At 38.4% G+C, this 22,488-nt stretch overlaps 1 protein-coding gene across 5 annotated transcripts in view; it reads right to left on the reverse strand.

Moving 5' to 3' along the window:
• Positions 1–22,236, reverse strand: part of ATG10 (autophagy related 10) — a 293,726-nt gene extending 271,490 nt beyond the window's left edge. The window contains exons 1-2 of one of the 5 annotated variants that reach the window (XM_027864306.1): positions 22,218–22,236; positions 3,840–3,947 (exon numbers count right to left, since the gene is read on the reverse strand). In XM_027864306.1, the coding sequence (XP_027720107.1) occupies positions 3,840–3,947 (108 nt within the window). In that variant the 5' untranslated portion in view covers positions 22,218–22,236. The other 4 variants (XM_027864309.1, XM_027864307.1, XM_027864305.1 and 1 more) reach the window with 4 other exon arrangements.
• Between the last annotated feature and the right edge of the window lie 252 nt (positions 22,237–22,488).

Genomic DNA, 22,488 nt, shown 5'->3' on the forward strand with positions numbered 1-22,488 from the left:
TGAAGCTATTTCTTTAATTCTTCTAGATGTCATACTTTTCAGTAATTTAAGTTGCTTTCGATTCATCTGAATTAGTGACACTTTACTGTATCTGTAAAAGTTGAACTGCATTAACTCTAAACACTGTGGAAGTTCTAGGATTTTTCTAAGGAACAAAGGATATTTTTTGTGAAGGAAGAATCAGCTACATTTATGAGTGCTTGAAATTTGATACCCTCTAAAGATTTCTCTAATTTAGGGTTTTTTCAAAATGCCTTTCCATAACCATTTTCTTACATCAGATGGAAATAATTTTGACATTTCTTCTTCTCAATGATTCCATATGTACAAAATGCCCTAAAGGTAAACATGTATTAAAATCCTGGTCCTGCATTTAAACAGACTAGGAGGCAGTGCCCCATTTCTGGAAATTTCTTGTTGCTTTGTGGAAAATGAGGCTTCTAATAGCAACAAGTTTTTCCAAAGAAAGCCACCTGGTAAGTCTGATTCCAACTATACCCTAAAGCTATGAAGTTCTCAAAGCAACTAGTCAAACTCAAGGCAACCCATATCTGGAGAACTCCCAAGAATCCTGTGCGTATTAGTGTCAATATTAAAAGGCTAGAGTTAGGATCTGGGATCAGAAACAATCTTCCACTAGACTCAAACCCCTGGAACACACTGAGATCTTCTACCCTGTCAGACTTTTAGTCTAGTGATAACCCAGGATTCAATTAATTCAATAAACATTTTTCAGAGAGGCCTCTACTTGGGAAAGCTTTCCTACATTTTGTTCTAACATGTTTTTCCCCCTTTGAATTTTTTCCCAAAACTCTAATGTAATTTTTAAAAAATCTCCTGCTTCATTTCTTCCAGCAAAGTCATTTTTTTTTCTCTGCAGTTTTGCTTGTACTTTTTGTGGAGTGACTCTCTTCATCAAAGTTTAACTCTTGATTTCTTCTTTTGAAAATTGCCCATTCACATCTATTGAGGAATGACCCTTGTCCCTAAAAAATTATATCAGCTTTTTATATATCTTTAACAAAATGTCTTTATCAGAGAAATGTTCTACAAAGATGTTTCCCCATTTGTTTCCCTTATAATTTTAACTGCATTGGTTTTGTCTGAGTAATTTTTTTTTCCATTTTATCTTCTGTAATTCTCCCTATCCCTTGTTGAGTCATAAACTCTCCACTTAATGATAATTGCAAAAGGTATTTTCTTCCTTACTCCTTTAATTTGTTTGTGATGTGGACTTTTATATTTAAACCATGTATCCACTGGGAGCTTATCTTTTGATATGCTATAAGAAGGTAGTCTGTACCTAACTTCTAGACTGCTTTCCAGTTTCCCAGCAGTTTTTGTGAAATAATGAGTCCTAACCAAAAGAGTTGGGAGCTTTGGGTTTGTTGAATACTATGTCATTATGTTCACTTGCTTCTATATATGGTATACCTAATCTGTTCCATTAGGTACCTTCTCAATTTTTTAACTAATACCAAATGATTTTGAAAATTATTGTTTCATAATATAGATACCTCTCCTTTTCAAAACCAAAATCCTCTCATTTACTTCTGAGTCCCTTACAATCTGACTTCCCATCTCATCATTAAACCAAAACTATTCTTTCCAGCTACCAAGGGACTCTCATTTGACAAAGCCAACACCCTTTTCTCCATTCAATTCTTTCCTGACCTCTCTTCAGAATCCTACACTCTTCACCACAGCCTCTCCTCCAGGATACTCTTCCCTGGATTTCTGTGAAAATACTGTCTCTTGGTTCTTTTCCTATATGTTTGACAGAACCTTCTCAGGGTCCTTTAAGGAATCACCATCCATGCCCTACCCCCTATATATACATATATGTATTCAAGGGCTCTGTCCTGAGTCATCTTCTCTCTCTCTCTCTCTCTCTCTCTCTCTCTCTCTTTGAGGCAAATGGGGTTAAGTGATTTACCCAGGGTCACACAGCTAGTGAGGATCATGTGTCTAAGGCCAGATTTGAAGTCAGGTCCTCCTGACTCCAGGGCCAGTGCTCTATCCATTGAGCCACCTAGCTGCCCCTCTCATCTTCTCTTTCCACACTCTCTGGGTAATCTCAGCAATTCCCATAAATTCAATTATCATTTTTATGCAAATGACTTTCAAATACACATAACTTATCCTCATTTCTCTCCTGAGCCCCAGTCTATCCATTAGACATCCCCACAGCATGTCCCATACACATCTCAAATCCAACATGTTTAAAACAGAATTCATTATATCTTCCCCAAAACATAATCTTCTTCCTAACTTCTCCATTGCTGTTGAGGCCACCAACATCAATCAAGTCACTAATGGTGCACATCCTTAATTTTTTTTATTTTTGCTCACTCCACATATCCAACCAGTTTCCAACTCACATTGTTTCTACCTCTACAACATCTCTCCCATCTATGCTCTCCTCCATTTGTGACCACGATTCTGGTTCACGTCACCATGATCTCTCTCCTGAACCATTACAATAGCTGCTAATTGATCTCCCTGCCTCAAATCTTCTCCTACTCCACAATTCAACCCCCACATAGGTACCAAGTAATATTTCTAAAGCATAAATTTGACTGTGTTCAAATCTGGCCTCAACCTGGGCCTGCTGAGGAGATAATAAAAGCACCTACTTCTCACGGTTGTTGTGAGGATCAAACGAGACATATGTAACATGTTCAGAGTGCCGGGCACGTGATAGACACTTAATAAATGCTTGTTTCCTTCCTTCCTTCCTTCCCTCCTTCCCACCATGCTCCAGGGACTATCTAATTCATCCTGGATCAAATACAAAGTCCCCTGTTGTCATTCAAAACCTTTCACAACCTACCTTTCCAGGCTCATTACATATTACTTCCTTCATATACACTTCATTATAGCCAAACTACCCTCTTGCTGTTTCTCACTCATGACATCTTATCTCTCCTTGCCTTTGCCCAGACTGTCGCACTCCCAACCGGAGAAGTTTTCTTCAAAGCTCAGCTCAAACACCATCCCCTGCACAAAGCTGTCCCTGATTTTCCCAGTTGCTTGTACCTCCTCCCTCCCAAATTACTTGTAGGTAATGTCTTCATATGCCTTTTGTATTTACTCTTTGTATTCATGCTGCTTCCACCTGATAGACTGACTATACAATCCTTGGGAGCAGGAATTGTTTATACTTTTGTGGCTATATGCTAGAGCCCAGCACAATGCCTGGAACTTCTTAAATTGTTCTTGATTGATTAATAGGGTGGAACTAGTACCAGTGAACAGAAATCCACACTGATGAGTTCTTAGATCCATTGATACACTGAAGTAAATACACACATATATATTATAAATGTACAGATACATTCATATAATAAATCTTATAGTAGTTAGAAGAGAGAATACACACACACACATATGTACACTGAATAATCTGGAAAATATTTTCATGTACCCATTCAATAGTAATTCTAAGTAGACATAGTAATGAAGGCAAATATATCAGAAAATGTAATAAATTCAAATTTTATGACATCAGCTGAAGCATGCCTTTTTTCATGATCTTGATTACTAAGTAAAGTAAGAGTCGAAACAATTTTAAGGACTTTTAGAATCATTCATCCCTTTACAATCAAACAATCTATTTAAGATAAGCTTCCTAAGGATTTTACTAAGCAAGTCATTAGCCTAATGCAAAGAGCTGTATGACATTGAAAATAATGGAACTTACATTTTTACAATATATTCTATAATTCTAATTTTCAGCTAATTCAAACCAGTTTTCCCTTCACTAGATTTAATTAATGATTTTTATGGAAACAATACATAACAATGTCTTCATGAAATAACAAAAATACTGTTCCTACCTTTGAATTTCTCCACTCCCATCCATCACCTATTTCCTCTGAATGTTTAATAAATTTTGCACAATGCTGCTTAAATGTCTTTTCTTCTAAGAATTCATTTTCTGCCATCTGTGGGGGAAAAAACCCTCAGAGTTAGGATTACAAATAGAAGGAACATTAAAACAATGTTAATTGTTCAGCCAAAATTTTGATTCGACAAGTTTAAAAAGATTTATAAGAAAACATCAAGGTAAAAATCAGAAACCTGGATTAAAATTCATCATTTTTTTTTAAACTGAGGCATATAAAAGTAAAATAAAGCACACTTCTCCTTTATGTTACAATGATACAGTATATGGAGCAGGTAAGCTTGAACTGGGCTGCAGATATAAAACAGCACAGCAGGACTGCAAGAGCTTTGACGCCTTTCACTTCTGGGCAGATAACTCTTTGCAGTCTCCATAGCACTCTCTACCTTGCCTTTCACCTAAGTTCTATTATGCCTCTCTTTTTCTCCACTCCAGGAGTTGCAGAGAAAGAAGTGATTGTATAGAAGAATTTAGGAGAAAGAGGAAAAGAAGACTAAACCCATTTCTACTGAGCACACAGTCATAAATAAGTGAATATTGAATTTTTCTCCATTTTAAATGCGGACAATATGCATGACAACTTACATTTCCAAGTAGTGCTTTAAGCTTTAAAAAAATCCATTCTTAACCTTATGAAGTAGGTAAATAAACATTATCTGTATTTTGCAGATGAGGAAATTGAGGGGGTTGAAGTGATTTACCAAGGGTCAGTTTCTGAGTCAGGTTCTGAATCTAGGTCTCTCCTTACAATGAATCCCATGATCTTTCTACTATAGCCCACTGCTCTTAATGCCTCTGGAGATTTCATGTTGTGGATGGGAGCATAATAGTAGTTTGCAGGTGGGAAAGAGAAAGAAAGAGAAAGGGAAACATGGGGAAGGGAGAGGGAGAGAAGAAGAGAGAAAACAGAAAACAACAGGTCCCAAAATATATAGTGAGTGGAGTATGGCTTGAAAATTAGTTAACCTTGGAGCAGCTAGGTGGCAGTGGATAGAGCATTGGCCCTGCAGTGAGGAGAACCTGAGTTCAAATGTGACCTCAGACACATAACACTCACTAGATGTGTGACTCTGGGCAAGTCACTTAACCCCAATTGCCTTTAAAAAGAAAATTAGCCTTTAGATTACATTCCCTTGTTAACTTTATGAAATCTGTAAGCTTGAAATTCTTATTAAAAACAGAGAATACCTATTTATTTGAAAATGAGATGAACCAAAAACAACCTGCAGTTAGCTGAAGCATGAAATATATAGCAATTTATCACTTAGAAATATCAATCTGTAGAACTGGAAGGAGTATTCCAACACTCACTTCACAGATAAGAATATTGAGGCTTAGAGATGTTAGGTGATGCCAAGGGCATGCCATGATAATAGGCAAAACTAAGATGAAAACTCATAATTCCCAATACATGTTATACCATACTGCCTCCTCTTCTTATTATTTTAAAGTCTTAACACTTAAATACGGAAGAACCTTATATGTGTGGATCCAATAGGACATAAAGCCTAATCTAAAATCTAGGGAGTTCAGAAAGATATTTTGGAATCCTTCCTCTGCAGGGAGAAGACCTGAAGAGTTTCTACTGGGTAAGTCCATACATTTCTGAGAAAAGAAAGGAGCAAAATGCTATGGATAAATGAAAGATCTTATTAAGCCAGGAATGGATTTTTTTAAAGTTATATCTAATTAAACAGAATACAACTAACTGGAACCTTTGATTAACCAGAACTTTTTTGACCCCACTTTAATTAGAAAGAGGTAAATAAGACAAGAAACCGGCCACATGGATATATTTTTTAAAACTCAATTACCAGAATATATATTCTTAAGGTCACTGATTCCAAAATCAGAGAAACAAAAAGTTGGAAAAGACCTAATAAGTGATCTAGTCCCACAATGAGCAGCATGAACTTTCTTTACAGACAAGTGATCTGATCATCTAATCCAAGGGTCCTTAAACTGGGGTTTTTGAACTATATTTCAGGGGATCCACCAACAAGAGGAAAAAAAGGAGTTAGTCAACTTGTTAGAAGCTCTCCTAGTTCATAGTGCTTACCACTTTCCTTCCTAAGTATTCAAAAACCAAATTCTGGCAGCAATACACAAACCAAAAACCAAACAAAATAACAGAAAAACAGGCACTTTTTGCTCAGTAGGCAGAAGAGTGGTGAAAAGAAATAAGGGAGATTGGAACACTGAAGAAGGACACTGAGGGTTGGACACTGTTACTGATTGTGACTATTCTTTGCATCCTAGTCCATTAGCAAGATTCTGTTAATTACTCAACTGCTGACACCTGGACTTTAAAAAAAGAAGGTGGGGGAGAGAGGCCACAGACAACTGGAGCCCAGAACAGTTCATCAAAGTGTCTGTAATTTGAATCAGGGGAACCATAAATTACTGAAGATTTGAGGTTAGAAAGTGAAGGAACCATTCTGGTCACCTAGAGGGACCGTTCAATCAACAACTATGTGTGAATTCAGAGGAATTTGGCCTTCCTGCTAAATGAATGTCTCTGATAAGGCCATCCAAAGACCAGGCCCAACTGAACTGCAAATCTGGTACCTGTCATAAATAGTGCCCTACTATTCAAAGGGCAAATTTGAAGACCCAAATGTAAAGTTACCAAGGAGTTACATTCCAAACCAAGAAGACTATTGCCAAAGAGCCTGCCTAACTAAGGTGAGAGAGGATTATCACCAAAAAACTGGTCACATGTGTGTTAGAGATAATATACTTTATACATCTCTCTCTCTATATATACACACACACACACACATGTATGTATGTATATGTATGTGTATATATACATACATACATATATAGTATGTGTGTACAAATATGTGTATACACACATACACATGTGTGCACATATATATACATGCAAACATATATAAGGATTAGCAATGTGTACATGTTTGTGAACATATAAGATAAGTCACAGCAAGTAATGAACCATCTAAAGTGTAGAGGGGTTGCAACTGGCAGCAATGTATTAAAGAAGTCCTCCAGGGCATTATTAATTAAACCAAACCTCTTTTACTTTGTTGCTTCTTCAATCCCCCCTCGAAATTATTTACCAAATCTACCATTACAACCTATTTCCCATTCATCCTCTTATTTCTACTTAACGAAAACCAAAGTCAGACCCTTGTTAGCTCTAATTTGGACTGTTAGGATAGCGTTCTAAGTGGTCTCACCACTGCCTGTCTCTCCCATCTCTGATATCTCCTTCACAATACTGCCAAAAATGATTTGCTTAGTACACAGGTCTGACCGCTTCACTTCCCCCATAAAAAACCTTCAGTGTTTCCCATTACCTACAACATAAAATACCAACTCCTGGGCCTGGCACTCAAAGGTCTCCAAGAGCTGGTTCCAACTTACCCTCCCAGACTTATTTCATATTACTTCACTTTGTACACTTCCTTTCATTCAAGCCAAACTGGAGTATTAGCCTTCCTGATCTTTCCTATCTCCTTAACAACATTCATTTGCTTGCACCATGCCTAGAACACACTCCTTCCCTTCTTTCAAGGCCCAGTTCAAAGTGTCAGCTGCATTGTTAGCCTCCTTCGCTGATTCCAAGCCCACAAAGAAAAGTACAAATTTACAGTATTTAGAGCTGTAAATTACCTGCTTTCAGGTAATTTCACATAGTCCTCCGTGCCTTCATTTTACAGATGAGCAAAGTAAATGAGGTTAAGTGACTTGCAGGGGGGATTATATAATAATAAGTAGCATATCTGAAATCTGAACCCAGATTTTCTCACTCCAAAATCAATGCTCATTGCACTTTGATTGGGTACTTCCTTTAAATTTTACCTTTTCGAGAAGGTGCTTCTGCACACATGCAGTGCCCCTAATCAGATTATAAACTCTTTGAGGACAGAAACTGTAATTTCTCATCTTTTTATGCACAGACACAAGCACAGTGACTTGAGCACAGCAGGTAAATGCTTAACTTTAAACTAAAAATAAAATTTAATAAATGTTTTTTGAATTGAATTCACCATCATTAGTACTACACCATATAGTCCTGTTTAAGAAAAACTCATGCTCAGAATAATGAAATCTTAACTCACCACGCACAGATTAAATTGCATTCAGCATACTCTTGTTATTAAGACAGAGTAGTATACAAATATATTTAGAAAAAAAATTTTAATGGTTCAAACAAATCTTTAATGTTAAATTATTCAGAATATTTCATTCTCCAAACATTTCATTTAACTGAGATTTTGCCATATTAGTCAAAATAAGTGCTGAAAATTACAAATCCATTCAACAGCAATAGATTATCCAGTTAACATAATAGTAATACTAGAAAGATGACTAAATATATAAAAAAGTGAATAATTTTAGTTGTATATTTTCCCAACAATTTAAAGTCCTGGCTTCCAACAATTCGAGTACTATACAACTTGACTATAAAATCAAGAATTGTATTAAAAAGGATCTATGCATCTCTACTTAGATCATACAGATGTCATATAATTTTATTATTTTTTGCTTGTGTGTATTTTAGCTCATTAAAAGTGAAAATCTAACAATCAACATGGTTACACATACCTTTCAACAGTTTTAACACTCTGATCTTCTCAAGGTTTTATATTTTTAGATGTACAAATTGGGATATTGGAACTTTCATTCATTAGATGGCATGGCATTTTGCAAAGAGCACTGGACCAAGAGTCAGGACATTTATGTTGGAATCTCTGTTCGCACATCTACTAGCTGTTATGACTGTGGGTAAGTCACATAACCTCTCTGGGGCCCAGCTTCCTCATCTATAATATGGGGATGGTAATACTTGCACACATGACAATCTGTGCCTTTCCCACCGGCTGTCTCCCACACCTAGAATATCCACCCTCCTCACTTCTACCTCTTGGAAATCCTGGTGTCCTTCAAGTCTCAATTGAAGTACCAACTTACACATCAAATCTTTCCCGATCCTCCCTAACTGCTGATTCAAAGTAAATACTTCCTGGACAACTCTATATTCATTATATGTATGTATGTATGTATGTATGTATGTATGTATGTATGTATGTACATATGTATGTATGCATGCATGTGTGTATATATGAATATATACACGTACACAATACATACATACTTACATATACATATACACATATACACATCTATGTATACATATATAATATATACATACTTAAATATCTAAGTTTCTTCCCCATTAGACTTTAACCACCTTGAGGGGTCATTATATCACTTTTTATCATTGTATCCCCAGCACTTAGCACAGTGCCTAGTACATAAGCACTTAACAAATGTTCATTGATTCACTGATTGATATACAGAGTGTCTCAAAAGTATTAGTGCAATTTGAAGATTTAGCAGCTTAAGGAGGAAAGTACTTTTAAGAAACACTATCTAAATGTAAGTTGTCATAATATAGTGTTTTAATGTTCTCCAATGGGGCAGCTAGGTGGCACAGTGGATAGAGCACCAGCCCTGGATTCAGGAGGACCTGAGTTCAAATCTGACCTCAGACACATAACACTTACTAGCTGTGTGACCCTGGGCAAGTCACTTAACCCCATTGCCTAGCCAAAAAAAAAAACCAAAAAAAAATGTTCTCCAATCACTTTCTGCACAACAACCCTGTGAAGCTAATGGATGTAAATATTGTCCTTGTTTTATAATCAGTCCACCAATAAGTAAGTACTCATCAGGCACTTACTCTGCACCAGGCACTATGCTAGATGATAGGGATGCAAAGACAGAATAGTTTTGGCTCTCAAGGATTTTACAGATTAGAAAACTGAGGCTCACATGGGTAAAAAGACTTGCTGCAAATCATAGAGCAAGTCAGTACCTGTCAGAGCCACTATTTTAAAAGTCTGGCCTCCTGCCTCCAGGTCCAGTCCATTTTCTTTCCACTACATCATCCTGTCTCTCCATAATGATATTTCCAGTGAAATATGCATACAGTATCAATGGTAATGCTCCCCCCAGGGTATGCCAGCACATTCAACCCATGCTCTGTGCATGCCTATGAGTAAAGCATAATGTCAAAGATAATCCTTAAAGATAGATAACCTCGTACATGGTAAACACTAGATATTTTTAAACAGATATATGAGTCTAGGGCACTATTAAGAATAGAAAACAATCTTAATTCTAAATACAAAACCCAATTCCAAACCACACTTTTTCCTTAACAATGAGCCTTTTGTTTCATATGAAAATAATTGTTTCATAGCAAAAAATATAAGGTATTTAATAAATATATCTCCAGTTTCATACTTACTAAATAGTTGTTTTCATTTTTTTGAGCTTCTAACTACAGTACTTTCAGATAGAGCTAAAGCTTGAGTGATTTTCACAGAACAGAAAAGGTAGTTTTACCAAATTGCAACCTAGCAAACAGGACAAGAAGCATACAGGAGCCTTGAAACTACTGATATTACAACTCTGGGAAAGCAAGTCTAGTGAACTCTTAACACTATGGATATGCTTCAACTGCTCTTTCTTTTTAATTTAAAACAATTTCCATTGACCATCCTCCAAAATAACATTTTGTGTGATTTCTTTTCTAGTGTAGGTGGAACCGACTTTTCATTATTTTTGGTTGGTGACATTTCTTTTTACTAATCTAAAAACCACATAAAATCAATATTACCTAGATTGGGAAAAAGAGGCTAAAAATGATAAAGAAAAACAAGTATCCAAACTATCTGAATACACCAGATCATTATAAGATTGTGATTTTCATAATGTAGTATAGGCCCTCCCACAAGCTTTCATGGACTAATGAAGTTATCTTTCTTTTTTTGGGGGGGTGGGGGACAGGTTTGGCATGGTAGAATGGAGTTTGGGGTCAAGAGAAGATGAAATCTGGCAGCTTCACAAAGTTTTGGGACACTGGAAAATGGGCAAAGCTTAGAAAGGACATACTGTTCAAGGCAGACCAGATGTGCACTGTAGGCAGACCACTGTCAGTGAAAGCCATCTTTTGGATCAAAGCATGACCTAGGGGTAGTGTACTTTTTCACCTACTGGCTGCACAGACAAGAGGCTGATGGTGTCTTCTCTCTTCCATCCCCTACGAATGCAGACAGGGATTTTTCTCTGTAGGGCCTCCTACCCCTGTTACATAGATCTTTCACATTCACTATGCAGTGGTGTATTTTTTTTAATTGATATTGATCTTTTTACATAAAGTTCTTTCTCTACTGTTTTGAATATGACTATAAATGTCCCTAGATTTTGCTAAGTGGGGGGTGGGGGTGGGGAGGAAGGGGGAAAGAAACAGTTCTGAGGTGGTTTTATATAAGCTAGGACCTTACCCATTTTGAGTACCCAGGTGGTCAAGTAAACCACCTAGGGGCACATTTTATGAACTATTTATCCTGTATTTTCACAGTTAAACTCCTAAGGACAAAATTAGAATGGAGCCTGTGGCTTTTTTTTCTCTTTGTCCCTCAGACTGAATCATTACTATTGGCTGTAATCTTCTTGTGTGACTCCCTGCCAGGAAGGCCTCCCCAAAACTATGGATTTCTTCTATCTCCTACTCATGACTGGACCCACCTCCAGTAATAATAATAATAAAAATAGCTAGTTTTTGTATAGCACTTTAAGCTTTGTAAAGGACTCTATATATGTTATCTCATTCAACCCTACAACAATCCTGTGAGATAAGTGGTATTATTAACCTATTATACAGATGAAGAAATTAATGCTGAAAAGTTAAATGACTTGCCCAGGGCTGGATAGTGGTAGCTTGAATTTTAATTTGGGTCTTCTAACCTCAGAGTTCAGAGCTCTATGCACTGTGTCCCCAGGCTGCCTCTAGTCTAGCGAGAGAGGAATGGATGGGGAAGTGAAGGCAAAGGACTAAAGGAGAAACTCCTGCTCCAAATGGTCCAATAGGTGAAGACAGGACTTCAGCCATACTCTTTTCTGACTGGGAAAGGCAAGAGTGAGAAAAGTTTAGAGAGTGACATTCTAAACAGTACCGGTTATTGTGCATTTGAAAAAAAGGAACTAAGATAATTCCTAACCTGTTATACCAGCCTTTCCCATAAGAAGGGGTGGAGACTGTCAGAAAAGTCTGTGGTGCCAAATCTTGACCCTTTTAAGTAACAGGATATTGTTTTGATACTTATCAGATGATGGGTATTTTTTTTTAAATTATGGGACCTAAAATCTAAAAGCCACTCCCCCTCTTCAAATGTAGTTGTTTGCAGGAATTACAAACTAACAACCTGACAGAACACAGGGATGTGGCTAGAACAAGCAGAGGAACCAAGAAAAGGTATATACTGTTTATTAGTCCCAGGGTAGGACTGTTATCCCCATTCTACCAATAAACTTATCAGTTACCAAGGTGAGTTCCAGGGCTATAGCAGCTCTCCCGTCTGCCCTCTACCTTGGGTAGAGGTAGTAGGGTAGCTCCCACTACCACCACCCTTGTCTGAGCCCTCAATATCCTGCTGCTAACGTACTGCAATCATTTCCTAAATCACTTCCAGGGCCCATGCTCCTCCCTCCCCTTTCTAAACCATTATCTTTGTGCATATATCTAGTCTTGGGAGGCCCAGTCAGGTGAATTACTGTCCGTTTACTTCATCTCACGGTCCTCCATTAGTCCTTGCCAGCAACGAAGTGTATGTGTCACCCTAAAGCCATCACAACCCTAGGCTCCTGTTGCCATAGTGCCCTTCTTGGGTGCTGCCCACCAGTCCCCATAGGAACAAAGGTCAAATACTCTGTACAACATCCCTAACAAGTTTTCATCTGGCCTTTGCTTGAAGAACTTGGGGAGGAAAGGGGAGACCCACTGCCCCCCAGAGCAGCTTAGTTTTCAGATAGTTAATTCTTAGAAAGCATTTCCTTACACAGAGCCTAAATCTGACCCTTTTTAAAATTTCTACTCACTGCTAGTTCTGTCCTCAAGGAGAAAATAGAACAAGGCAAATCTCTCTTTTGAGGGAAAGCCTTTCAAATACTTGAAGAAAGCTATCACCATAGCTAGGGACCCTTGGGTAAATGATATCTAGAAAGGATAATAGCTCATATTTATATAGTACTTTATGGTTTACAAAACATTTTCCTCACATCACTGTTAGATATCCTAAGGTTAGAGACGGGGAAGGAGAGATAAAGTAACTTATATACCCAAGGTCACATGCCTAGTGTTAAAGACAGGAACCTAACACCTTCTGATCCCAAATATCATTATCTTTCCACTCAAAATAATAATCACTACTAAGATATTAGCAATTTAGTTTAAATTAGTTCCAAAAGATTGCAAGTCTTGCAAGGATCTCAGGAATGGGATACTGGATTACTAAATTTCAGCAGGTAAAGGTGGAAATAGGAAAGAGTTTAGAACATAGGGCAAATGGATACATGGGTGTGGCACTGTGGTGGGGGGCCTGGGCAGCCATAACATTTTATGAGCACCTTAGGGTACTGAAATGGAGCAGTAAAAAAAAAAATTGGGACAGATGGAAAATACAGCCTACTTCACAATTTTTCCTGCTAACAAACATATGGACTTGGAATAGCTGTTAGAAAGTTACAGAATGAATTTTCTACAATGGCCTTTAGCCAAAAGCAATACAATTCTGACCTAAAAGATATGTTTTCCTTATGACTTTTTAATTTATTTTTCTAAAACATAAAAGAACATGCACTGGACAGTCGTGTACCAACCAATGCAAATGAACTAAGAATTAGGCCAAAATTCAGCCTTCACAGAATGTCTCAAGAAAGGTTTAATTGTTTCTATCATTTAGGAATATTTGTTAGAGCCACTTAAAAGGTAGAGTTTGAACAACAAATCATGCAATCACACTGATTTGAAATGCTTTCATCTTTCCTACAACATGGGATCACAGAACTAGAAATGGAAGAGGGACTCAGAACCGTCTAGGCCATCTTCCTAATTTACAGAGGAAGCCTGAGGACCAGGGAAGTTAAGTGACATGCCCATGATTACAGAGATGGTACATACATGCAGAGCAGAGATCTGAACCCAGGCATTGACTCCAGAGTCAATGCCCTTTTCACTCTAACATACAGCTTTGCATATTTAAAACTCTACAAAAAATAATAAAAGAATTTTTTTTAGGTTTCACTTATTTTTCTTTTTCATTTTTTGCCAATCTATTTTCCTTTCTTTTTATTTGACTTTCTATCCTATCCACAAATTGTTCTTTTTATCATTTAATCAATATTATGACACCAACTATCTTTGGTCCCAAGATATTTTTTACTTTTATAATAACTGACAAGATAATGCTATTTTGATTTTGTTTTTTCCAACAGCAATGATCAATTGGTGCTGATCTATCTCTACCCTCACTAGTTTCCATCTCCATCCTCCATCAGTGGTTGGTGCAGGAGTATCTTCTGTAGCCACAGGATAATAATAACATTTACACAGCATTTTAATTTTCAAAGCATTTCCACACTCATTCTCTCATTTGATACCTGTAAGCTAGGCATAGCAGCTATTATTCTCATTTTAAAAATAAGGAAATTGAAGCTCAGAGATAAGGTAAAGTGACCTTGCCAAGGTCATATGGGCAGAAAACAGGTGAGGCAGGACTAGAACCCTCAACTCCTTGAAGAATCTAATGCTCTTTCTACTACACCAGGCTCACTACTCAGCTTCTCTTTGCTTTGCAAAAACTTTCAAGCATGTTCTCATAAAACTGAAGAACTCAGCTAAAGTATATATTATATGCAAAATGCATTTCATGATGCATTTGAAGTCTCTACTCAAATTTTGCATCATGGAAAAGACAGTAGCGAGCTAAGCCCTGAAGGAAGAGAGGATTTCAACAGGTAGAAACAAAGGGGGAATCCTCTTCCTGGCAGAGAACAATGTAAATAAATTCAGAAACAAGGCGGGGAAAGTAACTTAGATATGAATAGTCACAGTTTTGAAGAAGCAGAGAGTATGTGAGGAGAAGAGTCCATAACAAGCCTGTAAAGGTAGTTTGGACCCAAATTGGGGAGGACCTTAAATGCTGAACATAGCAATTGAAGTTTATTCTATAGGCAACTGAAAAGAGACCAGAAATTTAATTGGCCGAAAGGCCACAGCCCAGGGGAAAGGTAATAAGGGCCTGGATTAGGGTGGTGGCAGTTGAGTAGAAAGGAGGGATGCGATGTGAGACGCTGCTGAGGAACAATCAACAGGATTTAGGAAGTGATTAAATGTGAGGGTTCCAGAATGGAAGAAGACTGCAAAGTCTCAAGCCTGAAATAAAATAATGGTATTACCTTTAACAGAGAAAGTGAAGTTAAAAGAGGCAGGATAATGTTGTTGTTGTTTTTTTGTTATTTTCTTCTTTTCAGCCCGTGCAGCAACCCCTGTGGAGAAGCAGCCAGCCATCCCCACCAACTGCCAACTAACTGCCACCTGTAGGGCAGACAAGACACCCTGAGGGACAGACAAGATGCAACACGTGCCAAGTAAGTCAAATCACCAGCCTCGGTCAATCACCACCTGCCCTCAGACCCCAATGGAGATAGCCTGTGATCGAACCCACAAGCCTTGGGATAGGAGTGATTCAAGATCACTGGTACCGCCTAAAGCCTAGGGCCCCCAGCAATCACCAAGGGGAGCAATCACTGAAGGGAGCCGGACCATCTTCTCCAAAACCACCAAGTGCTACCTAACTACTCTCCATTAGAAGGTGAGCCCAAAGGCCCCAGGAATGGCAGCCCCTCCCAGCCCAGTCCTCTGCAGCCATCATCCCATGAAGCAACTCCCTGACTTACCTGGCAATTGCTTCTACAAGTTCTGAAGTCACAGCTATCAAAAACCCAGAAAAGAAAGCTCTTGCCACCAAAGTCCTGGGCATTTTGATATTATTCAAGAAAATAGTATGATTTTATCAGTAGAAATATTTTTTAAAAGATGTTTTGCCACCTGCTTTGCCTCTGCACCCTAAGGACCATGGGGATTTTCCATCTGACTTACAGCTGAAAACTGTATTTGTTGTCTACCCCATCAGAATGTGAGATCCTTGAGAGCAGGGCCTGTCTTACTTTTCTATTCATATCCCATGCACAGTAAGCACTTGCTAAATGCTTTCACAATCATTCATTCATTTGGGGAAGGAGGGGAAGAAGACAGAAGGAAGATGAGCTCAGTTTTTTTAGTAAGTTTGAGTTATTAGGACACATCTAAGAAGAGAAGTCCAGGAGACACTCAGAAATATAAAGCTGGAGCTCCAGAATTCAATGCTAGAGCTATAGATTTGGTAATCATCTGCATAGAAAAGATAATTGAAGTCATGGTAATGGATGAGATCACCAAGGGAAAGAAGAAATTCTGAAACAATATTTGGGAAATGCCCATGTTGGGAATGGAAGGAAGAGGTAACAGCAAAGTAAAACAAGAAAAAAGATCAAGAAATACCATCACAGAAGTAAAAGGACAAAAGTACTAATGATGCTCAGCAGCATCAAATGTCAAAGAGGTCATTTTGGTGATACATTTTACAGAAATGATGAGTAAGTTCTGCCTATGTGCCTACTGGTAAAATCACTGAAGTCTCTCTGAACTTTAGTTTCACAGCAAATATTTAGAGGTGGAAGTAACCTTGGAAATCATTACCTCCAATACTCTTATTTTACACATCGGGAAATTGAGGCCCAGAGAGATTGGCTTACCCTAGATCATACAGCAATTAAGTGCCTATGACAAGATTCCTCTGGTATCTCTAAGGTCCCTCCCAGCTCTTAATCCTATTTTCTTAAATTTAAAATTACTACAAGGCTTCTGAAAACAAACTTTTGATTACTGAGTTTCAAATAAGTGAGGAAAAGATCTATGTGAAGCTATCCAATAAGAAGTAGGAAATTAAAGACCAGAGAATAGGCAAAAGGACTGGCTGGAGAAGTAGATTTGATTACAGAGTATCAACACAGATTAGAGAGCTTAAAAACAAGAGACCAGCTAATTTCCCCAAAGAAATAAACAGAAATTGGAGCAAGGAGCCAAAGCAGGGCAAGGAAGTGTCATTGGGAGAAAAAACAAATTGCTGGCCATTACCACTGGACTACACAGTGCATGGAGGGGGAGCAAGTATGAGAAGACAGGAAAGAGGGAAAGAACCATGTATACAAAAAAATTTATGACAGTTCTTTTTGTAGGCAAAGAATTGAAAACTAAGGAGGTGCCCTTCAACTGGGGAATGGTTGAACAAATTACAGTATATGATTGTAATGCAAAGTGTAAATGTATTTATATATGCATTAAAAAATGATGAAAGGGGCAGTTTCAGAGAAATCTAAAAAGATTTATATAAACTGATACAGAGTGAAGTCAGCAGAACCAGAACAATTTATATAATAACAATACTATGAAAACAAATAACTTTGAAAGAGGGAGAGAAATTAGATTTTTGTTAACTAAAAAATATGAATAAACTTTTAAAAATGAAACAACAGGAAAAGTAGGAAGAGGCCAGGTTATTAGGAGCTTTAAATGCCAAGAAGGAGGTTGATATTTGAATCTTTTTTTTCCCCTGGAGCCCAATTTTATTTTATTTTTTTTTACTAATTTATTTTGATTTATCAACAATTACTTCCATATGCTTTTGAGTTTAAAATTTTTCTCCTCCTTCCTCCCCACCTCCCTCCCCAAGACGGTGCACAATCTGATATAGGCTATACATATACATTCCTATTAAACATATTTTCACATTAGTGATGTTATAAGTAAGAATTAGAACCAATAGGAGAAACCACCAGAAAGAGAAAACAAAACTCAACACAGATGGCCCCCACAAAAAAGCCTAAAGCTTGGCACAGTGCCTCCTCACCCCCAGGTAAGTAGAACCCAACTTTAACATAAAATTGAAAATGAAGAAATGGGCTGGGGAAAATGAGCAAACTACAAAAAATTAACTTGACCACAAAAAGCTACTACAAGGCCAGGAAGATTAAGATATAACCTTAGGAGACGGTAACAATGTGAAAATAACTACAACCAAAGCCTCAAAGAAAAATGCTAACTGGACCTAAGGCCAGCAAGAATTCCAAAAGTTAAAGAAAGAGATAAGAGTGGTAGAGGAAAAACTGGGAAAAGAAATCAGAATGATGTAAAAAAGATATGAAAAGAAAATAAACACAAAAATACTGAAGAAAATAACACCTTAAAAAATATAATTGGCCATAATGGTAAAAGAGGCACAAAAATTTGCTTAAGAAAAGAACTCTTTAAAAAGTAGAACTGGGGGGCAGCTAGGCGGCACAGTGGATACAGCACTGGCCCTTAAGTCAGGAGGACCTGAGTTCAAATCTGACCTCAGACCAAAACACTTGACACTTACTAATTGTGTGACCCAGGGCAAGTCACTTAATCCCAACTGCCTTTAAAAAAAAAAAAAAAGTAGAACTGGCCAAATGGAAAAGGAAGTACAAAAATTCACTGAAGAAAAGAACTTAAAAAGCAAAATAGGCCAAATGGAAAAAGAGGTACAAAATCTCATTGAAGAAAATAATTCCTTAAAAATCAGAATTGAGTAAGTGGAAGCTAATGACTCAACAAAGACATCAAAACACAATTTTTAAAAAGTCAAAAGAATGAAAAAATAGAAGAAAATGTGAAATATTCCACTGGGAAAAAATGACCTAGCAAATAGATTAAGGAGAGATAATTAAAAATTACTGGACTACCTGAAAGTCATGATCAGAAAATGAACCTACACATCATATTTCAAGAAATTATCAAGGAAAATTGCTCCAATATTTTAGTTTCACAGGGTAAAATAAAAACTGAACAACTGTGCCTATCACCTCCTGAAAGAGATCACAAAATGAAAACTCCCAGGAATATTATAGCCAAACTCCAGAGCTCCCAGGTCAAAGAGAAAATATTGCAAGCAGCCAGAAAGAAACCATTCAAATATTATAGAACTACAGTCAGGATCACACAAGACTTAGCAACTTCCACATTAAAGAAGTGGAGGGCTTGGAAGATGATATTCCAGAAGGCAAAGGAGCCAACATTATAACCAAGAATAATCTACCCAGCAAAACTGAGTATAATCCTTCAGGGAGAAAAATAGATATTTAATGAAACAGAGGATTTTCAAGCATTCCTGATGAAAAGACCAGAGCTAAATTTTTAGAAAAGTTGACAGACAGAAAAACTCAAGAGAAGCACTCATCAGAATTGGTTCAAAGAGGGAAGAATATATAAACACACTCACCTGGGTATAGAAATCTACCTTACCCAACAGGAAATAGGAGTGGAAGGGGATAAGAGATGGGGGGGAGGGAGAATGAGAAAAGGGAGGGCAGATTAAGGGAAGCAGTGGTCAGAAGCAAAACAGACTTTTGAGGAGGAACAGGATGTAAAGAGAGAGATAAGGATAAACAGAAGAAAAAAGGATGGAGGGAAATACACACTAATCACAGCTATGAATGTGAATGGGATGAACTGACCCATAAAATGGAAGTGAACAGCACAATGGATTAGAAACCAGAATCCAACAATATGTTGTATATAACAGACACCTGTAACAGAAAGACACACACAGAGTTAAAGTAAAGTGTTGGCATAGATTCTATTATACTTCAGCTGAAGTCAAAAAGGCACAGTTAGTAATCATGATCTCAAAGTAAAAGCAAAAATAGATCTAAGTAAAAGAAATAATCAGGAAAACTACATTTTGCTAAAAAGTACCATAGGCAATGAAGTAATATCAAAAATTTTAATAGTAAGTTTCTCTGATAAAGGCCTCATTTCTCAACTATTTAGGGAATTGAGTCAAATTTATAAAAATGAGAGCCATTCCCCAACTGATAAATGGTCAAAGTATATGAACACGCAGTTTTCAGAAGAAGAAATCAAAGCTATCTATAGTCATTAAAAATGCTCTAAATCACTACTGATTAGAGAAAGGCAAATTAAAACAACTCTAAGGTAACACTCCACACCTATCAGAAATGACAAATGCTGGAGGGGATGAGGGAAAATAGACACATTAATGAATTGTTGGAAGAGTAGTGAACTGGTCCAATTATTTTGGGGAACAATCTGCAATTATGTGCAAAGGGCTGTAAAACAGTACATACCCTTTGATCCAGCAATACCACTATGGAGTCTGTACCCCAAAAGAGAACAAAGAAGAAAGAAAGGGACATATATTTACACAAATATTTATAGCAGTTCTTTTTGTGGTGGCAAAGAATTGGAAATTGAGGGGATGCTCATCAATTGGGGAATAGCTGAACAAGTTGTGGCACATGACTGTGATAGAATACTTTTGTGCTGTAAGAGATAACTAGCAGCATTGTTTCAGAAAAACATAGCAAGGTCTACATGAATTAATGTAAAGTGAAGCCAGAAGAACCAGGAGATCATTGTGCACAGTAACAGCAATGTTGTAATGATGATCAAATGTGAAAGACTTAGCTATTCTGGTCAATATAATGATCCAAGACAACTCCAAAGGACTCATGATGGGAAAAAAGGTTATTCACCTCCAGAGAGAGAACTGATGAACTGTGAATGCAAATTGAAATATAATTTTCTCATTCTTTTTTTGTGATATGGCTAATATGGAAATATGTTTTGAATGATTTCACATGTATAACTGATGTCATACTGCTTGCCTTAAATGGGTGGGGAAGGGGAGGGAGAGAATCTGGAACTCAAAATTTAAAAAGAAAAGAATGTTAAAAATAAATACTTTTTTTTTTTAATTTAAAAAAAGAACTAAGCAGGTTTTGCCTGGAGGAAACCCAAGAAAGATGTGTCAGTTGACAAGAGCCATCATGTGGAGGAAGCATTGGACTTGTTCTGTTTGGCCTAGGATGCCAGAACAAAGAGCAATAGGTAAAGTTACAAAAAGGCAACTTTGGGCTTAATGTCAGGAAAAAATTCCTAATAATTAGAGTTGTCCAGAAACAGAATGGACTGCCTTGAAGGATGACAAGTTCCCTGCCTTTGGAGATTTTCAAGCAAAGCTAAAAAGACTACTTGTCATGTATGGGTTGGACTAAATGGCCCTAAGTTCCTTTCCAACTCTCAAATTCCCCCGATTCTGTTAAGTCACTTAATCTCTGTGGACTTGTTTCAACTATAAAATAACTAGACAACCTCAGGAAAGCCTTTCTAAATCATATGAGTCTATTTATTTTATGCTGTAAGTTTTACTATCACTTCACTGAAGTGCTTAGGGACACCAAACTCAACATGGTACTACTATGTTGATTTCCATAAGGTATATTTAATCTGTACACATGCCTTCTGTTCCTTTGCACTCTTTAAGGAAAGGATGCATAAACTTGGGACTTTTATCTCTCAAACTGTAGCCCTCCAACAAAAATTTCTGGCAATACCTTGCCCTTATCAGATTTTAACAGTCATGAATAGGCAGATTATATTGCTGAGAAACTTTAATGTTTCAGCTATTTGATACATGTCAGATTATCCTTTCCCATTTTGTCATGTATTGTTTCGTGTAACTTACACTTCTCCATGGTTACATTTCAGTGGACTTAAGTGGTACCTGGATGCAGACTATCAAGTAATTTGAGATTCACTGTTTAAATGTGTTATTCGAGGTAAAAGGAAAAAAGTCAGCTCCAAATTAACAACTCCTAAAGGCCTGCTAAATGCAGCATGACTTTCAGCTGGAAAGTCCTTATCTTGCCTTAAATAAGCAAAAAAAGCAAACCAAAAAAAAACCCCCACTACCTGAAAATCTCTGACAGCACAAGTACTATGCCTTACAAAAAGACCTTCCTGATCCCTCTCACCTCATGGGGTCCTTGCTTCCTAACCTACCCCTTTTTACCCCATAAAGTCTTGCAGGGGTCCAGCTGGTATCACTAGACAAAAGAGGAAGCTCCTCGAGGGCAGGGGCTGCCACTGCTTTTTCTCGGAATCCCCAGCACTACGGACAGTGCCTGGCCCTGGGAAGCTCTGGGTGGATCGCTGTCAGGCAGCAGTGGCAGCCCCGGGGCGCGGAGGGGGCGGAGCCCATGCTGTCCCCGCCCCCTTACTCCCCCCGCCCCCAGCCCTGGCTGGGGCCCAGGAGACAGGAACGAGGCTGCCGGGGCGGGCGGGGCCTCGCCTCCCCTCCCCTCCCCTCCCCTCCCCCTCTTCCTTCCGGAAGCCCCCGGGCGCTTGTGGGGACAGAAGAGTGGACGGACTGCCGGATGGAAGGATACTCACTCCGCTCCGCTCTGCCCCTTGCTCCGTCGCCGAGACGGACAGCGGGCACGGAGGCGGGGCGGCGCGGGACGTGCCAGGGAACGGGCGGCTAAGTCCCGTCCCCTCCACCGCCCTTACCCAGCCCCGGGGGCAGAGGCTTCCCCAAAATGTGAGCGACGGTCGCCGACACCGCGGGAGAGGAAGGAGGAGGAGCCGCCGGCGAGCCCCGCCCCCGCCTGCCCCTCCCCCACGATAGCTGGCGGCCGCCAGAGGCTCCTCCTCCCCCGCCCCCACGCTGTCGCTGCCGCCCGTCAGCGTGGGCGGGCGGATGCGGAGGAGGCTGACGTACGTTTCCAGTGCGGAAGAGGGGCGGGGCGACCTTCCTCTTCGCTGTTGACGTCATCCGCCT

Source organism: Vombatus ursinus, unplaced genomic scaffold (assembly GCF_900497805.2).
Source record: "Vombatus ursinus unplaced genomic scaffold, bare-nosed wombat genome assembly UNPS02014774.1, whole genome shotgun sequence".
Lineage (NCBI taxonomy): Eukaryota > Metazoa > Chordata > Mammalia > Diprotodontia > Vombatidae > Vombatus > Vombatus ursinus.